The 18811-nt window shown below is 39.5% G+C and overlaps 2 protein-coding genes across 3 annotated transcripts in view; one reads left to right on the top strand and one right to left on the bottom strand.

Moving 5' to 3' along the window:
• Positions 1–1002, bottom strand: part of DARS2 (aspartyl-tRNA synthetase 2, mitochondrial) — a 29385-nt gene extending 28383 nt beyond the window's left edge. The window contains exon 1 of the mRNA XM_049633977.1: positions 102–1002. Coding sequence (XP_049489934.1) covers positions 102–225 — 124 coding nt within the window. The 5' untranslated portion in view covers positions 226–1002. The remainder of the gene's footprint in view (positions 1–101) is intronic.
• Positions 1003–1065: 63 nt separating this feature from the next.
• CENPL (centromere protein L) lies at positions 1066–18227 on the top strand. Of its 2 annotated transcripts, XM_049633981.1 has the most exons (6): positions 1066–1160; positions 1447–1540; positions 4543–4719; positions 7580–7831; positions 12135–12677; positions 16884–18227. In XM_049633981.1, the coding sequence occupies exons 3-6, from the start codon at positions 4546–4548 to the stop codon at positions 16953–16955; spliced, it is 1041 nt and encodes a 346-aa protein (XP_049489938.1). In that variant the 5' UTR covers positions 1066–1160; positions 1447–1540; positions 4543–4545; the 3' UTR covers positions 16956–18227. The 2 variants fall into 2 exon arrangements, with proteins under 2 accessions (XP_049489938.1, XP_049489937.1); XM_049633980.1 differs by lacking the exon at positions 1066–1160 and having other exon boundaries at positions 1232–1540.
• The last annotated feature ends 584 nt before the right edge of the window (positions 18228–18811 follow it).

The raw sequence follows: 18811 nt of genomic DNA, 5'->3' as shown, positions 1-18811 counted from the left end.
AGGATATCCAGTTAAGTCTACAGGAAAACGGAGTAAGAGCACTCCGGCCGTAGAGAACAGGAAGTACTGTTTAGAGGACAGAGCTCTTCACTGCTTTCAACCTGGAATTCTCCTCTGTGAACTGAGCATCAGCCTTCTGGAGAGAGAGCCCTGGATCAGGTGAGTGACCCTTCCGGTGGGTGTGGATAAACCCCTGCACAGCCGACTTAACCAACAGGAGAACATGTTGGAACCGCAGCAGGATGGCGAGAGACGCTTACGAATCCCAAGTTGCCGGTGTTGGATGGTGGTCAAAAGTCAGTTTAGGAAATATACACAAATCCCTTAAAATGCCAGGAGTTCCTGCTCTCTTCTCCAACATTTAAGCCATTTTCCGCTGAACATTCCAGTACACGTGTCTAGAAACTAGACAAATCTGCAAGTTCTTTAGCGTCCTTGGAGAGCGGATAGGGGAAAGACCTTTTTTCCACCCTCAATGCATCAGTTTCCACTTCTAACAAACCAAACTGCGGCCAGAAGAGCCGAAAACCATTCCACACAGCACGGCAGGGTGGGACTCCGCGACCATGCAGAGGAAGGGGCCGGTCACCAAGCGCACGCCCTTCCTTTCCTTCCACGCTTCCCCAAAGGTTCCCGCAGGCAGAACGGAAAACAGAAAGGAACTCAGCCTCAGGTTTCAAATCGCTCACACCTGGCGGCCGGCCTCCGGTCTTCAAAAAAAGGGAGGGCGAGCAAACCCCAAACACAAAACCTTCTCAGGGCCCGAACCCACACCCAGATCACTGCTGGGAGCCTAGCGCTTCTCATTCGGCTCCGCGAGCACCCAAGTTCAACCAATCAGAGCAGAGTTGCCGCCGCCATGTTTACTATGGGCGGAAATTTGAAGGAAAGCTTCGCGTAGATAGAAAAACGCTGAAGACTTAACTTCGCGCGATTAGCCAAGTTGACGGATAAGGGTTAGTCGCTCGACCTCAGTTAAAATGACGACCGTAGTTGCTTCACTAACGGGTAATCGACACCAGGGAGGCTTCCGGCGTCGGACCGCAGAGCGAGTCGGGAAATGATTTTAAACTGAGAAGGCGGCTGAAGGCTTGGTTGCCGCTTCTCAAAGGCGGGGTTTCAAAGCTAGCTGAGCTCCTGAAGGGCTCAGGTGGAGAGGGGTGAGTTGGGACCTAGTGTCCCTTGCCTTTCCCCTCCTGAGGCAGAAGCCGACTTCACAGGAGCGAGGGTCGCAGAGTGGGTGGCCGGGTCAGCGGAAATGTCCCTCCCGGGGTGAATCGAAGGACGTCTGAGGCAGCGGAGGTCTTCTTACAGGGGCGTTTGTGTTCCTGGTGAACCCACTTACTGTGGAGCGAGAGGGAATTTGGAAGGGCCAGGGGTTCCCTGCAACTGTCTCTGAGCTGCCATTTTGGCGGTTTTTTTTTTTTTTTTTTTTTTAAACTTCAGGGGACTTTAGTCTCGATCCACACTTTTGGAACCAGATTTGAAGAATGATTCGTGAAGCCGGAATGGGTGACAGCGTCATCACAGCATTTCATTGGTAAGACGCTTTGTGTTTGTCCAGGACGGGCAGTAAGTTCTATTTTGCCCTTTTGTGCGTTCCTTATCTTTACAACACTTGTGTGTGCTTGGCACTCGGCCGAGCATTGGCGGTGGGATTTAGGTATTGGTGGCAGTGTAGAAACGTGAATGATTTACCGCAAGAAACCCCAGTGAGTTGTAACTGTGTGTTATGAACTGCAATGGCAAGGAGAGTTGGCTGGAGAGCTAGCTCTGTGGACCCCTGCCCTTTCCTGAGGACGTGAACTCTACAGGATGGATTGCATTTGGTCAGATGGGAGGAGAGAAGCACTCTTAATTGGCTATAGGCTGAATAAAAAAGTCGGGGAGCAGAGGCAAACTTGACAGGAGGAGTAGGAGGGTGATGATCAGTCTAGAGTAGGGCGTAGGGCAGTGGTTCTTAACCTTTCTGAAGATTGTCTGCTGGACCTTTCTCCATACCCCTCCGCCACTAAATACACATGCCCACAACATTTTGCATAGGACCGGAGAGGGTTGTTGGATTTTGGAAAGTCCATTTGTCCACAGATCTTGGGGTAAGAATTCTTGAATCGGTAGATGAACCTGGATAGTAGCAAATAATAAGATCAGCCAAGGTAGGACCTTGAGACTCAGAGTTTTGACTTCATTTAAATGATGTGTGGGAATTGTTGGGATCTCCAGCATTGTAATGGCAAGATGAAAGGGGCGTCTATGCGTCCCTAGTTATGGGTTAGGGAAAGGGGTTAACATTGGGACACCGAAATGAGTTAAGGTATATTTTTAACCTCTTCATTATTGAGCAGGGTAAAATTGCACATTATTGAGTGTGGAGTGAGAGTAAAATAGATAGAAGTCATTTTCTGATCTTTAAATGTGTGGTTGGGCTATTTCACGTTATTACAATATTATATACTTAAGGGAAATGTTTTCTCAAAACCAACCAATCAGTGCTAATAGTCTTTTCTCACCTACATGGATTTAAAAAAAAATTTTTTTTTTTTAATTCATAGCATTTTTCTTCTAAGGAGTCAAATTCAGCAGGGCTTTTTTGCCTTGAAATTGATCTTTACTCAAATGCAGTGTGCAAGGAGATAAGAGTACCCACTCTGACTTTATACTGTCTGGGTTCAAGTCCTGGTTCTTGCACTCTTTAACTGTTTCTTTGTCTTCCCATCTATCAACTGGAAACATGATAACCCACTTGGTGGGATTGTTTGAGGATTTAAATGAGCGTATTTGTTAGGGGCTTGGACAAGTACCTGGCACCTAATGAATGCTCAATAAATGTTAGCAGTTAATCCAAATGACAAATTTGAAAGAAACGTTCTGTGTAGATGGGACTGATGAAGTTTTAAAAATTTCAAATTTTTATTTATTTTTGAGAGAGAGAGAGAGAAACAGAATGTGAGCGGGGGAGGGGCAGAGAGAGAGGGAGACACAGAATCCAAAGCAGGCTTCAGGCTGTGAGCTGCCAGCACAGAGCCTGACATGGGGCTGGAACTCATGAACTGCGAGATCATGACCTGAGCCGAAGGTGGACGCTCAACCGTCAGAGCCACCCAGGTGCCCCAAATTGTAAAGAGCTAATTCAGTATACGCTTAAAGCTAGAATGCTTTAAAGTAGTTGCTATTTAAGTTATGTGGTATATGATCTTGCTTGGGCATTATCTGAACATTGAGAACTGTATGTTTTATTTATGAAATTTTGTGCAAGACAGAGGGTGTCCTACTTGGACACAATGAAATTTATCTTAAATATAGAAATGGTATAACTTTTCATTTGTGAAAAACTTTCTTCAAAGGGTTAACTGTGCTAGTACTTGGGAGTAGTTATTATAACCTTATATATAATTCCTTTCAATGAAAGTTATAATTTCAGAGTTCTATGAAATTCTTCTGTTCAATTAAACCAATACTCGTTAACAGTTAACACTCAGCATTATATTAGGGTAATTATATAAGCGATATAAAAAGCATTGTTTCAGTCAAGGTATTTTAGTTGTGTTGGAAAGAGAAAAAATGCACACCAAAAAAAAAAAAAAAAACTACAAGGAAGTATATGAATATGGACCAAAATGAGTAGTACAGACTAGATGGTCAAGGAGAGCTGTGTGAGCTGGTGTATTATTAATCTCCAAAGATTTTATGAAACATTATTGAGAGATTTTGTTAGGCTCATCCAGACGGTTTTTGGGGTTCTAAACAGTATTGACCTTGAGATCTTCTTTTATACACACACACCCATACACCTATACACATTGCTTCCAGGAATGAACTATTGATACAGAGGTGTATGACATAGGTATTTTGGGGAAATTAACAAAATTCTACTTGGAAAAAGATCAAATTCGAGCATGATCTTAAAGGAGGTGAAATGATAAAAAGGCACTTCAGATAGAGAATATGATTGATAGGCAAAAACAAGACAAGAATATGTTTATCTAGAAGCAGGATAAGGGCAAGCTGAATTATGAAAGACCTTAAATAATCAGCAGAAGAGTAGAGTTTTCTCATCACTGTAAAGTTTTTTGCACAGGTGACGAAAGTGTCACTGCTGAAGAATGGATTACCTGTACATATGGAAAATGCTTAGTTGTGGTAGTAAGAACCTGGAGGTAGCTTCGGGAATGGATGACAAAACTGTTGAAGGAAAAACTCAAGAGAATGTGCTTAATGACTATCAGTTCAAGAATGAAAGTATCTTAAAAGAATTTAAATTAACATAGAAAATTGACAGGAATTTGAAAATGGACCAGCAAACTTTTGGAGAAGGATGTGAAGGAGTTGAATTTAGTTTGAAGCTTCTGTTTGAAGTATCTGTAAGATATTCATAAAAATAGCCTATAGCAAATGGGAAATGTAGGACTTGGTTAAAAAGTCAAAACTGAGGGTGGGGAGGGGAAGGGAGAGAAATTGATAGTGAGAAGAAGAATCAGTGAAACTATGAGCATGAGTTAACTTTTTAGTGTTCAGAATTCTGGTTTTATTTCTTTTCTGTAGACCATGGATCCTTATGATACACCAGAATCGACTCCGAGGCACGGTGCATCCTCAAGGCTTAAAGATTATTTTATAGGTGCCACCCCTTTGCGGAAACGATTAGAATCAGTCAGGAAGCAGGCTTCATTTGTCCCGACTCCACCTCGAAGGAAAATTCCTCAGTGTTCACAATTACAGGTATGCTTTTTGTGTTCCTTCATGTTACTCAATAATTGAGAACATTTGTGGATAAATTTTGCTTTTTATTACCTTTTAATGGTATTTTTTGTATCTCCTTAAATCTCTCAGATAATAAATGAGAAATAGTGAAAAATATTTGTGAGATAGTGAGAAGTAGTGAAAGTAGTTACACCATCAATACCACCTCTGTTATGTCTTTTTTAAAAAAGTTTATTTTGTGTACATAAGAGCGCAGGTACAAGTGGGACGGTGGTGGAGGGCGGGGAGCAGAGAGAAGGGAGAAAGAATCCCAAGTGGGCTTTGTGCTGTCAGCACAGAGCCTGACATGGGGCTTGGTCTCACACACTGTGAGATCATGCATGACCTCAGCCAAAATCAGTAGCTGGATGCTTAACTGACTGAGCCACCCAGGCTCCCCTGTTATATCTTTTAATCTCCAGCATTTCCACAGTATTTGTCCTTTATGACGTTGACGTTTTGAAGAATGTAGTTTCCTCCCTTATCCTTTTTAAATAGAATATTCTTTGTTTTGTATTTGACATTTCCTCGTGACTAGATTGAAGTTCTGTATTCTTGACTGGAATACAGCGTGGATGCTGTTGTCCTTGGGGATAACATCTGGTAGCACATAGGTGATCAGTTGTGATCATCCTGTCAAGGTGCTGCCCAGTGGTTACTGTTTTATTCCCCTCTGCATCTGATAAGCAGTCTGTGGGGAGACACTTTAGGATAATGTAAACATTCTGTTCTTATCAAAATTTCCCCTTGCACTTAATATCCATTGATAATTTTTGCCTGATTCCATAATCAGTTATGAGTTATAAGAACTCATAACTCTGATGACTCATAAACAATTCTGAAGGTTTATAAGTAATTTGTGATTTCGCTGGAACATGAAATAAAACCCTAGTTAGTGCAGGTTTGATGTGTGGTTTTGAGGAACTTAGCAGAGTCTGGCGAATCAGTCCCCCACACTTTCCCTGTAATCTTTTCTTGTCAGTGTTGTGTGCCTCATGTCTTTTGGGATATGAGAAAATTTTTGCTTCTTTCTGAAAAGTTTCTTAAATTACTAGCGATGGTGATGAAAGTGATGGTTCTTAACCATAGAACAGAAATTGTATATAAATTAAAGATTGGGATATCCAGGGGTACCTGGGTGGCTCAGTTGGTTAAGTGTCCAACTCTTGATTTTGGCTCAGGTCATGATCTCACACTTCATGAGTTTGAGCCCTGCCTCGGGCTCTGCGCTATTAACAGAATCTTGCTTGGGATTCTCTGTCTCCTTCTCTCTCCGCTGTTCCCCTGCTCACGCTTTCTTTCTCTCTCTCTCAAAAATAAATAAACATTTAAAAAGACAAAAGGATTGGGATGTCCAATTCAGCGCTTCCTTATCATACAAATAATTTTGTATCATATAAATTTTCTATCATGCAAATAGTTTTGCTGTACCTTTTGACAGTTATAAGAAAAAAGTTTATAACTTATAAAAGTTTTATACAAATTTCCATGAATACTGTAGTCAAAACAAATATTTTTATCAAATGGACAACTGTAATGAAAGTTCCAAAAGATAGTTGGAGCTGTAAAACTATGTCAGGATGTATGAATTCTATAGAACAATTCAGGATAAAAGTAGGGACCTGTATGGGGGTGTATGTGAAAGCCCTCAATAATGCCATAGAACCAATGTGAAGGATGTGTTGTTGTTTTTTTTAAGTTTATTTATTTATTTATTTAAAAAATTTTTTTAATCTTCATTTTTTGAGAGAGAGACAGAGTGAGCAGGGGAGGAACAGAGAGAGAAGGAGATACAGAATCCAAAGCAGGCTCTGAGCTGTCAGCGCAGAGCGCCATGCGGGGCTCAGACTCACCACCCGTGAGATCATGACCTGAGCCAAAGTTGGACGCTTAACCAACTGAGCTACTCAGGTGCCCCTATTTATTTATTTTGAGAGAGAGGGAACGCACACAAGCGTGTGCACTGGGGAGGGGCAGAGAGAGAGGGAGAGGAGAATCCCAAGCAAGGTCTGTGCTGCCAGTACAAACCAGACATGGGACTTGAACTCACAAACTGCGAGATCATGACCTGAACTGAAATCAAGACTCAGCTACTTAATGGAATGAGCTACTCATGTGCTGCAGAAGTGTTTTGTTTTTGATGGTACCAGTGGTTCTATTAGAGCATGGCAGAAATACTAAGTGTTTTTTTATTCGATCGACTGAATTTGACATTGGGTCATAGAATGGATTTACTGCTAAACATTTAAAACAATTACATAATTAACATGAATCAAATTTGATGCCCCAGGAATAGTTACTATTTTTTAAATCTATAATCTAAGTTTTTAAATGTTCATCCAATAAATATATATTGAACAACTGTTCTAGATGGCAGTGTTCTAGGTGCTAGAGATGTAGCGCTGAATAAATCGACAAAAATCCCTGTTCCCTTCAAACTCATACTCTAGCAGGGAAGACAGACAATAAAAATCACACAAACATATGATACCAGATAGTAATAAAGCATGTTAAGGAGATACAGAGTGACAAAATTGGAGTGGATGCAGGTGCAACTTTACATAGGGTGGCCTCTTGAGTGACATTTGGACAAAACTGAGTGAAGGAAGGGAACATGCCATGTGAACACATGTGTGGAGAGCATTCCAGAGGGAAGGTACAGTGAATGAAAAGCCCTGTTCAGGGATCTTCAGAGTCCTGCAGACTCCAGTCTGGTTGGAATGTAAAGATCAGGTACACAGATTTGTAGTAAATATTTAAAATTCTTTGATTAAATTCTTATTTACTAATGTTTCCTAATTCTTAAACTACTGTTGTCTTGATTGTTTTTTCTCTCTAGGAAGATAATGATCCTCAAAAGTTTGCATTTCTTCTGCATAAACAATGGACTTTATATAGTTTAACTCCCCTATATAAATTCTCCTATACTAATCTCAAAGAGTATTCTAGACTTCTGAGTGCATTTATTGCTGCTGAAAAGCAAAAAGGGCTTGCTGTTGAAGTGGGAGAAGACTTCAACATCAAAGTGACTTTCTCCACTCTCCTAGGAATGAAAGGAACACAAAGAGACCCTGAAGCATTTCTTGTCCAGGTATGTTGTATAAACGGTACTTGCTTCTCAGGAAAAGAATCCGCACTGTCTTGGTTTAGAAATTGTGGTATTTTCTTACTGGTTAAAAATATTTTGAGCTTGTGATTTATAACCTTTTTTATGTCTTGTTTGACCAAATTGTAGTAATTAGATATGGCCAACTTAAAGATTTTTTTTGTGGGGGGCACCTGGGTGGCTCAGTCGGTTTAAGCGTCTGACTTCAGCTCAGGTGATGATCTCCCGGTTTGTGAGTTTGAGCCCCACGTTGGGCTCTGTGCTGATAGCTCAGAGCCTGAGCCTGCTTCGGATTCTGTGTCTCCCTCTGTCTCTACCCCTTCCTCACTCACACTCTGTCTCTCTATCTCAAAAATAAATAAACATTAAAAAAAAGGTTTTTCTAAAATAAATATGATTATGATATAATGATTATGATATAATATCATGATTATGATATAATATTTATTTTAGAAAACTTAGAAAATACATAAAAATACAAAGAAAATTAAAAACCACAGTTTAACATTTTGGCATACATCTATTTGGCAATAGACAACCTGAGTAAGCTTCTCATTTGGAAAGTTATTAATTATTGGTTCAATTTCTTAGTTTATTAATTGAATCAATTCAGTTTCTTGAACCAATTCAATTTCTTAATTGAACCAATAATTAATAACTTTCCAAAATAGGAAGCGCCAGGCCCAGATAAGTTCTGGTAAAAGCTGCCAAAAGTTTAATTAAGGAAGAAATTATTTTAATTCTATAGTCTCTTTGGAGTACAGAACCAGAGGGAATACTTTCTAACTCATTCTGCCAGGCCAGTGTTACCCTAATACCAAAACTAGACAAAGATTATTTAAGAAACGACAGATTGATCTCTCTCATGAACATAGATACATCTGTCTGGCTATCTGGATCTATTAAAATTGGGATCATATTGCCCATACTTTTGCATTATGGCTTTAAAAAAAAAATGTCATAGGTAATTACTCATATCATTAAGAATTCTACATTTTATAAGTATATCTGTGTAATTCTATGGTTTTTACTAGGACCAAATTCCTAGAAGTGGAATTTTAGCAAAAAACAAATATGTAACACGGGGCCCCTGGGTGACTCTGCCCTGCATTGGGCTCATGGAGTCTGCTTGAAATTCTCCCTCTCCTCCCATCCCCCCTCACTTGCACACACATATGCACACTCTTAAAAAAATGAAAAATAAAAAATAAAAGTAACATATCATTATATATTGTGAAATGTTCAGTTACTCTTACTTAAAAGTAGTATGACTATCTTGATTTATTAAGAAACTGGATTTATTATTCATGCCTGCTACTTCTGTTTATTCTGAGTTAACTCATAGTCACCACAAATTAAATTCTGAAATGGTGAAAAGATCTAATTTTGTTTATCTGTATAGATCGGGTTAGAAAACTGGCCTGCAGGTCAAATCTGATTTGCTGCTTGTTTTTGTTTTTTGTTGTTGATGTTTTTCTAAATAAGGTTTTATTGGAACAGAACTCCTTTCATTTGTTTACATTATTGTGTATGGCTGCTTTTGTGCTACGACAGCACATTTGAGTGGTTGCTTACAAAGCCTAAAATATTTACTGTCTGATTCTTACAGAAAAAATTTGCTGACACTTGGTATAGATCTGGTGTTGGCAAGGGTCTTCAGGAGTCTTAGGGGTAGGTTTAGCTGCATAAAACAGAAAGCCTAAATAACAGTGAATTAGATGCCTATCTTGAGGTTAATTGATAGAGGTTTATTTGTCTTTTTATTTAAAAAAAATTTTTTTTTTAAATGTTTTATTTATTCTTGAGAGAGAGACAGAGCATGAATGAGGGAGGGGCACAGCGAGAGAGGGAGACACGGAATCCGAAGCAGACTCCAGGCTCTGAGCTGTCAGCACAGAGCCCGACGTGGGGCTTGAACTCACGGGCGGTGAGAACATGACCCGAGCCGAAGTCGGACGCTCAACCGACTGAGCCACCCAGGTGCCCCGAGGTTTATTTGTCTTACAAAAAAAGTGGAGTAAGCTGTTTAAGACTGGTGTATGCTTCATGAATTAATAACTTAGGCTCCTTCTATCTTCTGTATCATCCTTGGTGCATGGCTTCCATCCTTAAAGTCACATTGGAGTCTAATATGGCTCTTGAAGCGCTAAATATTAGATGCAAGTTCCAGGCAGGAGGAAGTAGGGGGAAGATGGGAAGGGCAAATAGGATGCCTGCCTGAGTAAGTTTTTAATGAGGCTGCTAAGACCCAACCACTTCTTTTTGCATCCCTGTTGGAAGACAGACTAGGAAATTTTTCTTTTTTAGTGGGTGCTTTGCTACCTCCTTAAAAGCATCTCATTAAAAGCACAGTTTTATTGTGGAAGGATAAGTAGGTACTGGGTAGACAGCAGTCTTTGTCAAATGAAGCAGTTGATTTCCCAGAGAAGTGATGTGATTTGCATGTCAACAGGTAAGCAACTGTTCCAGTGCAGAATAGAAATGACCTCTTGAACTCTTAGCAGAGTGTCCTAATAGTTCGCAAATTAAACCTCATTTCTTCACAGGGTTCCCCAACTTTTAGGTTATAAAAGTGTGATAGACATGTCTGGCTGGGCTTTAAGGTTTTTGAGAATCGCTTGTAGTCTCTTGAACAAGAAGGCAAATATGCTAAAAGTAACTTTTTAAATGATGATCTCTAACGGGATCTGATACTGGGCTGTGTTCTTCACCTTATCCTGGTCAAACTTTAAAACTTCTATGAATATCTTGGGGCGCCTGGGTGGCTCAGTCGGTTGAGCATCTGATTTTGGCTCAGGTCATGATCTCACAGTCTGTGAGTCCGAGCCCCGCGTCAGGCTCTGTGCCGACAGCTCAGAGCCTAGAGCCTGTTTCGGATTCTGTGTCTCCCTCTGTCTCTGACCCTCCCCTGTTCATGCTCTGTCTCTCTCTGTCTCAAAAAAATAAATAAAGGTTAAAAATAAAACTTCTATGAATATCTGGAAGGTATGTTTATCATGTAGTTTATAAATTTGAAGTTTGAAGGGTTAGTCAGTCTGCTGGAAAATATAACCAAGATTCTAAAAAATCTGAATGGATTGGCACAATGGGTCAAATTGAGAGTTAAATTTTAATAGGAATACATATATTCCTCTCTATATTATGGGAGATTTACCTATTAACAGCAAGAATGAATAGGGATAATTTAAAGCTGTCAACTGAAAATTAGAAAACTACTGCAATCTAAGGTTATATTAGTAGTAGTATAATCTAGGTCTTTTTGAAGTAATTATATTCACTTATGAATGACTCTCATGCAGAAGAATTTCAGAGTAAGCAGGATAATGTGTGTATCATAGGAGGAATGTTAAAGAAACTGGAGATGTTGAACCTGGCATTATGTATGATTGGGATTATCAGATATTTGAAGGGCTTTTTCTGTGGAAGAGAGAGTAGATTTGATTTGTTCTACATGCACATAAAGAAGAAAGCAGGACCTGTGGTAGATACTGTGTGCCTAACATATGAAAGAACAATGTTAAGTTGATAGAGCTGACTTAGGAAATCCTGAATTCTTCCTCAATGGAAGAATTCAAACACATTGAATATGTGACTTTTTATAGTCCCTTCTGAAGTTGAAATTTTGAGGGCCCCCTCTCCCCCCCAAGGATAGCATACTTGGTTATACCATATTGGCATTCCTTAATGTGCTTATTTTGCATTTTGGCTGCACCAAGATCTTGCCATATACCATGTCCTAATAAGAATATTAAGAGGTAGGAGTGCCTGGGTGGCTCAGTGAGTTGAGCGTCTGACTCTTGATTTAGGCTCAGGTCGTGATTCCAGACTTGTGGTATTGAGCCCCACATTGAGGTCCATGCTGAGCATGGAGCCTGCTTAAGATTCTCTCTCTCTCTCTCTCTCTCTCTCTCTCTCTCTCTCTCCCTCTCCCTCTCTCCCTCTCCCTCTCCCTCTCCCTCTCCCTCCCTCTCCCTCCCTCCCTCTTTCCCTCTTTCCCTCTCTTCCTCCCTACCCTACCACCGCACCCCTTGCCCCTCTTCCTGCTTACATGCTCCCTGGCTCTCTTAAAAAAAAAAAAAAAAGAAGAAGAAGAAGAAGAAATATTAGGAGGAAAGTCAGTTAACTTGATAAACCCTGATAATGATTAGGGAGATTATTCCCATTATGTTTTTTTGGCAAATAATACAATATATCTTCTTATTTTTTAATGTACTAATTTTGAGAAGGTGTAACTTAAGAGTAAAGGTACTTTTGAATTTAATGAACTCCCCCTTTTTTTTCTTTGTAGATTCTGTCAAAATCTCAGTTACCGTCAGAGAACAGAGGACAAAAAGTGTTGTGGACTGGTTGGTTCTGCTGTGTATTTGGAGACAGTCTTCTGGAGACTGTTCCAGAAGATTTCACCTGTGTACCTTTATTTCTTGCAAATGGAGCAGAGACGAATACAGCCATAGTTGGAACCTGGTTTCAGAAAACTTTTGATTGTCATTTCAGTTCCTTAGCAATCAATGCGTTTAATCTTTCCTGGATGGCTGCTATGTGGACTGCATGCAAAATGGACCAATATATGGCTACTACTGAATTTCTTTGGTCTGTACCGTGTAGCCCTCAAAGTCTGGACATTTCTTATGCCATACATCCAGAGGATGCAAAAGCTTTGTGGGACAGCGTCCACAAAACACCCGGGGAAGTTACTCAGGAGGAAGTTGACTTATTCATGGACTGCCTTTATTCACACTTCCATAGGCACTTCAAAATTCATTTATCAGCCACAAGATTGGTCCGTGTTTCAACATCTGTAGCTTCAGCACATACTGATGGAAAAATAAAGGTTAGTTTGAACAAATCTAGCTAGGTAATTTTTTCTTATTGCATAGTTTTCAAAATGTATAGAGATTGTATTTTCCACATTGAAGAAACACGTTTGAATGCTAATTCGAGACAGTAGAGAGATTTTATGCTTTCTAAATGATTTGCTAGAAAGTCTTCAGCCTTTAGATGCAGCTCTGTAATGGAAGGATACTATATACTGTGTGCTACAGGCTTTGGTAATAAAATGAATATAGTAACTTTGAAACTTTCAGAATTATGTTTTCTCAAACTTTGAAATAATTATCAGAGCGCCAGAGTATTTTTTGTGTTAGATCAGAAAATTATAGCCAGAAATACCTAAGATGCATCTTTATATTTTAGACTTTTCTGTCTCTAGTGGCAAAGAAATAATTGACATTGTTTTATTCTCTAGGAAGTTTTTTTTTTTTTTTTTAATGTTTTACTTATTTTTGAAAGAGAGACAGAGTGTGAGCAGGGGAGGGGCAGAGAAAAAGGGAGACACAGAATCTAAAGCAGGCTTCAGCCTCTGAGCTGTCAGCACAGAGCCTGGCACAGGCCTTGAACTCATGAACCATGAGATCATGACCTGAGCCGAAGTTGGGTGCTTAACTGAGCCACCCAGGCACCCCTACTCTCTGCAAAGTATTTATTAGAGGACATCTCAGAAATAAACTGAGAGTAGGTACCTAAATATAATAAAATATATTAATATATTTAAAATGTATTAAACTATGGCCACAGTAAACACTCTGAATATTGGTCTTGTCACTGAGCTAGGATTTTAATAGACCTTAATTTTATTTATTTATTTATTTATTTTTTTCAATATATGAATTTTTTTTTTTTTTTTTTTAATTTTGTCCCTTGGATTTTATTTTATTTTTTTCTTTTTTTTCTTTTTTTTTATTTTTTAATATATGAAATTTACTGTCAAATTGGTTTCCATACAACACCCAGTGCTCATCCCAAAAGGTGCCCTCCTCAATACCCATCACTCACCCTCCCCTCCCTCCCACCCCCCATCAACCCTCAGTTTGTTCTCAGTTTTTAAGAGTCTCTTATGCTTTGGCTCTCTCCCACTCTAACCTCTTTTTTTTTTTTTTTTTTTTCCTTCCCCTCCCCCATGGGTTTCTGTTAAGTTTCTCAGGATCCACGTAAGAGAGAGAACATATGGTATCTGTCTTTCTCTGTATGGCTTATTTCACTTAGCATCAGACTCTCCAGTTCCATCCACGTTGCTACAAAGGGCCATATTTTGTTCTTTCTCATTGCCATGTAGTACTCCATTGTGTATATAAACCACAATTTCTTTATCCATTCATCAGTTGATGGACATTTAGGCTCTTTCCATAATTTGGCTATTGTTGAGAGTGCTGCTATAAACATTGGGGTACAAGTGCCCCTATGCATCAGCACTCCTGTATCCCTTGGGTAAATTCCTAGCAGTGCTATTGCTGGGTCATAGGGTAGGTCTATTTTTAATTTTCTGAGGAACCTCCACACTGTTTTCCAGAGTGGCTGCACCAATTTGCATTCCCACCAACAGTGCAAGAGGGTTCCCGTTTCTCCACATCCTCTCCAGCATCTATAATCTCCTGATTTCATTTTGGCCACTCTGACTGGCATGAGGTGATATCTGAGTGTGGTTTTGATTTGTATTTCCCTGATAAGGAGCTATGTTGAGCATCTTTTCATGTCCCGGTTGGCCATCCGGATGTCTTCTTTAGAGAAGTGTAATAGACCTTAATTTTAAATGTTTTCTTTTTTAATTCTTTTTTAATGTATTTATTTATGAGAGAGAGAGACTGAGCGTGAGCTGGGAGGGCCAGTGAGCTGGGAAGGGCCAGAGAGAGAGGGAAACACAGAATCTGAAGCAGGCTCTAGGCTCCGAGCTGTCAGCACAGAGTCCAATGCGGGGCCTGAACTCATGAACTGTGAGATCATGACCTGAGCCAAAGTCAGAAGCTTAACTGACTGAGCCACCCAGGTGCCCCAATAGACCTTAATTTTAATCTTCAGAGCAACCCTGTAGTAGGTATTTTTATTCACATTTTATTTTTAAAACAAGGAAACAAGGCCAAGATAGGTTTTAGTGATACCTGCAAGATAGTTTGGTAAGAGGAGGAGTCAATATTTGAGTGCTTATCTCTTAGGTTCCAAAAAGTTCATACTCTATAAGCACTATATTAGTGTTTTTCAAACTGAAAGTCATAATGCAATAGTAGGTTGGAAAATGATGGGAAGAGAACAGCTTTAAAAAACAAAAGAAATCTGGGTGCCTGGGTGGCTTAGCTGGTCAAGCGTCTGACTTCAGCTCAGATCATGATCTTGCAGTTCATGAGTTCAAGCCCTGCATCAGGCTCTGTGCTGACAGCTCTGAGCCTGGAGCCTGCTTCTGATTCTGTGTTTCCCTCTCTCTATGTACCTCCCTCGATTGTGCTTGCTCACTCTCTCTCTCTCTCTCAAAAGTAAATAAACATTAAAAACAATGAAAGAAATATAATGGAAAATATAAAAATGAGTATCACATGTGGTAAGGGTATATACATTTGCTTGTACTGGATCATGATGTTAAATTTATTTCTTACTCTGATTTCCAGTAAAACATTTGAAAGATTATATCATGTTATTTTGAAATTATAAAGGGAAAAAATTCCATTTTAGCACCTCAGAATTCAGTGTTCATGAGGTCTGAATATATTTTAAAATTTTGTTTTCATATGCTCACCTCCATTAGTAAACTACATTTAAAAACTGTTTTGTAAAATGTGTTCTTATGAAGATTAACGGTGGTTCTTAAGCACATTTATTTTATATGGTCTATTGTAAATCTAAGAGCCCCTCTTAATGATGTAAGACAGTAACTGGCTCCTAGCTTTGCGTAATGCCATGATGATAACTAACATTTATTAAGCACTGATTGTACCAGCCATTTTAAAGCATTTTATGTATATTGTCTCATTTAGTTTTTCACAACAACCTATTTACATAGGTTGTAAAGAGAAAACTAACACAGGGAATAAGTAGGTTCCCTGATATCACACAGGTAATAAGTGGACTTTGCATTTGAACCCAGTCATCTGACTCGAAAGCTTATACTTTTTTTTTTTTAATGTTTGTTTATTTTGAGAGAAAAAGTGAGCTGGGGGGACGAGAGAGAGGGAAAGAGAGAATCCTAAGCAGGCTCCACGCTATCAGTGCAGAGCCCAACGGGGCTCTATCCCAAGACCCTGGGATCATGACCTGCGCTGAAACCAGGCGGAGGACACTCAACTGACTGGGCCCCCCGGGCTCCCCAAAGCTTCTGCTTTTAACTGCAACAGTGTACTGCTGTCAAGAATGATGTGTCAGCCAGGTTTCTGCCACCTGCTTAGTTTCTACAAGATACTTTTTAAAAAAAAGTTTTTTCATTTTTAAATGTTTATTTGAGAGAGAGAGAGAATCCCATGCGGGGTTCTCATTGTCAGCGTGAAGGCCGATGCGGGGCTCAAACCCATGAACCGTGAGGTCATGACCTGAGCCAAAATCAAGAGTCAGACACTTAACCAACTAAGCCATCCAGGTGCCCCTCTACAAGGTACTTTTGGAGTCTGTATCCCTTTGAGAAGAAGGAAGCTATGGAACCTTTTTCTAGAAAATGTAGATCCAAGCGATTCGTGGATTCCCTTCTCTCTCCTTACTTCTTAGGCAGATAGCCTAACTGTGGAAGCCAGGATAAATAAGAACCATAGTCTAGTTATTTCTAAGCACCATTGACTAATAGTTGTATATTTATTAAAGTTAGTAGTCTTCATTAAGTAAAATCTATTTGACTTAGAGCCACAGTGGTATGGGTTGATCTTAAGATTGCAGATACAGGGGCGCCTGGGTGGCGCAGTCGGTTAAGCGTCCGACTTCAGCCAGGTCACGATCTCGCGGTCCGTGAGTTCGAGCCCCGCGTCAGGCTCTGGGCTGATGGCTCGGAGCCTGGAGCCTGTTTCCGATTCTGTGTCTCCCTCTCTCTCTGCCCCTCCCCCGTTCATGCTCTGTCTCTCTCTGTCCCAAAAATAAATAAAAAACGTTGAAAAAAAAAAATTAAAAAAAAAAAAAAAAAAAAAAAGATTGCAGATACAGAATTTTAAATAAGCCTGGAATTTTTATCAAACTGCTTTGTTATAATAATTAATTCTAACTTTAATTTTGTTTGTTTGTTTGTTTTTTTCAGATTCTGTGTCATAAATACCTCATTGGAGTCTTGGCATATTTGACAGAACTGGCAATTTTTCAAATTGATTGAGGTCTTGTGGGAACTATAAATTATGGATTATATAACTTTTTCTCACTGATTATTTGCCTGATTTCTATGCTGAGAGGAACTGCAGGAGAAACATGCATCTATATCTGCATCTGTTTTCCTCTCAGTGCCTTTGGAATTGCCCAGATAGAAGCCAAGAAGGATCTAGAACAAAGAAGGTGGTAGCGAATGAATCACAGCCAGGTGTTCGTATAATAGTCATGATGATCTGGGAGGCCAGTCTTTAGAAAATGCTGAGTTGTTATTTTCTTGGGCCATCTTATATCAAATTTTTAGGATTCAAATGAGATATCTCTAATATTGAGTGTTTTTGATTTGGGTCTTTAAAAAGCTTTAATCCCTTTTAAGCATTTTAGACTTGGATTCAGAGAGAATTTCTGTCTTCTAAAGACATTTTCCTACTATCATTTCACTGTAGAGAGTTGGCAATCAAAATCCTCTCCAAAGGAAACTAAAAATTAATATACATTTATTAAGGCCACTAATATGCTTCTGTTTTTAATGCTGTTCAATTCTTATTGCAATGTTGAATTAAATATTCACTTTTAAAATGAAGCAGTGTGTTTATCAGTATCTTGGTGGCAGATCTTTAATTAATGTCTCAGGAATGAGAAGTCATAGGCTTTTTCTGTAGCACAAAGGTTACAAACCAGCAATTATATAGAACCATACTTATAGAATTGAAAGGGACCTGTGAGCCTCTTTTGAGAGCAGCAGTTATCTTGTTTAACTTTCATGTCCCTAATTTTGCTTTAGCACAGTGCTTGGTAAATGTCTGCAGGTTAAGTAAATGTATTTTAACCAACTCTTCCATTTTATAGATGAAAACTATGAGATTGAACAACTTAGGAGACTTGCCCAAGATGATATGTTTAAATCTCTTGTTTTAATTTATGGAGTATGGGAACATTTTGTTTTACTTTAGAAACTCTTTTTTAAAAGTTGTCTGAAAGGAAATTAATAGGCTGTCTTTCTAAAAGGTTAACTTTTGGAATGGAATATTATTTCACATATACTAGGAACAGCAGAGATAGTGGAAAAAGCATGGGCTTTGGAGTGAGACAGTCATTCATTTAACTAATATTAAGTTCCTGCTGTGTACTTAGAATTGTATTGGGTAACAGGGATATAACAGTGAAGACAAAAAAGATCCCTGTCATTTGGAAATTACATTCTAGTGGAGGAAGGCAAAAAATAAATAATTTCTGTGGAGATAAATACTTAAGGCAGTACAATATGGAAAGGGGGTCTCTCTGGGTACTGAATGCTGAGGGAACCAGCTGTGTGAAGATCTGTGGAAGGGTTTGCTAGGCAGGTGAAATGGCGAGAGCAAAGGCCTTGAGATAGGTAAGAGGTTGGCTTATTTGAGAAATAAAGGAAGTCTGTGTGGCTGAAGGAAGTCAGGGTGGAGTAGTATTAGATGAGACTGAAGAGATTGTGCAGCAGAGACTTATTCCGTGGGTATGTCTCCCAATTTTTGACTGAACATGTGGTTGTCCAGAATAAAGATGGTCTTTTCTGGCCTTTCTCATAGGTAGGTGTAGTCCTATGACTAAGTTCTGACCCATGGCATATAAATGGAAGGATCAGGAATCTTCCTTAAAAAACAGCAGACATATACCCCTTGGCTTTTTCTTATTCTTCCATCTTTGCTGCTTGGAACACATATAATGACTGGAATTCTAGCCACTCTTTTTGGTCACGGGGATGCAGGTCAGGTCATAGGAATGGTGGAACATGGCCTGAAACGAGTTTGTGCCTTGAGGACTTCTTGAGGCTGAACCCCAGTGCCGCCCTTGGGCAGTCTTCCTATGGACCTGTGTGTCAGAGAGGTAAAC

The sequence above is a fragment of the Panthera uncia genome, chromosome F1 (assembly GCF_023721935.1).
Source record: "Panthera uncia isolate 11264 chromosome F1, Puncia_PCG_1.0, whole genome shotgun sequence".
In the NCBI taxonomy this organism is placed as follows: Eukaryota; Metazoa; Chordata; class Mammalia; order Carnivora; family Felidae; genus Panthera; species Panthera uncia.
This window is presented reverse-complemented; position numbering and strand designations above follow the sequence as displayed.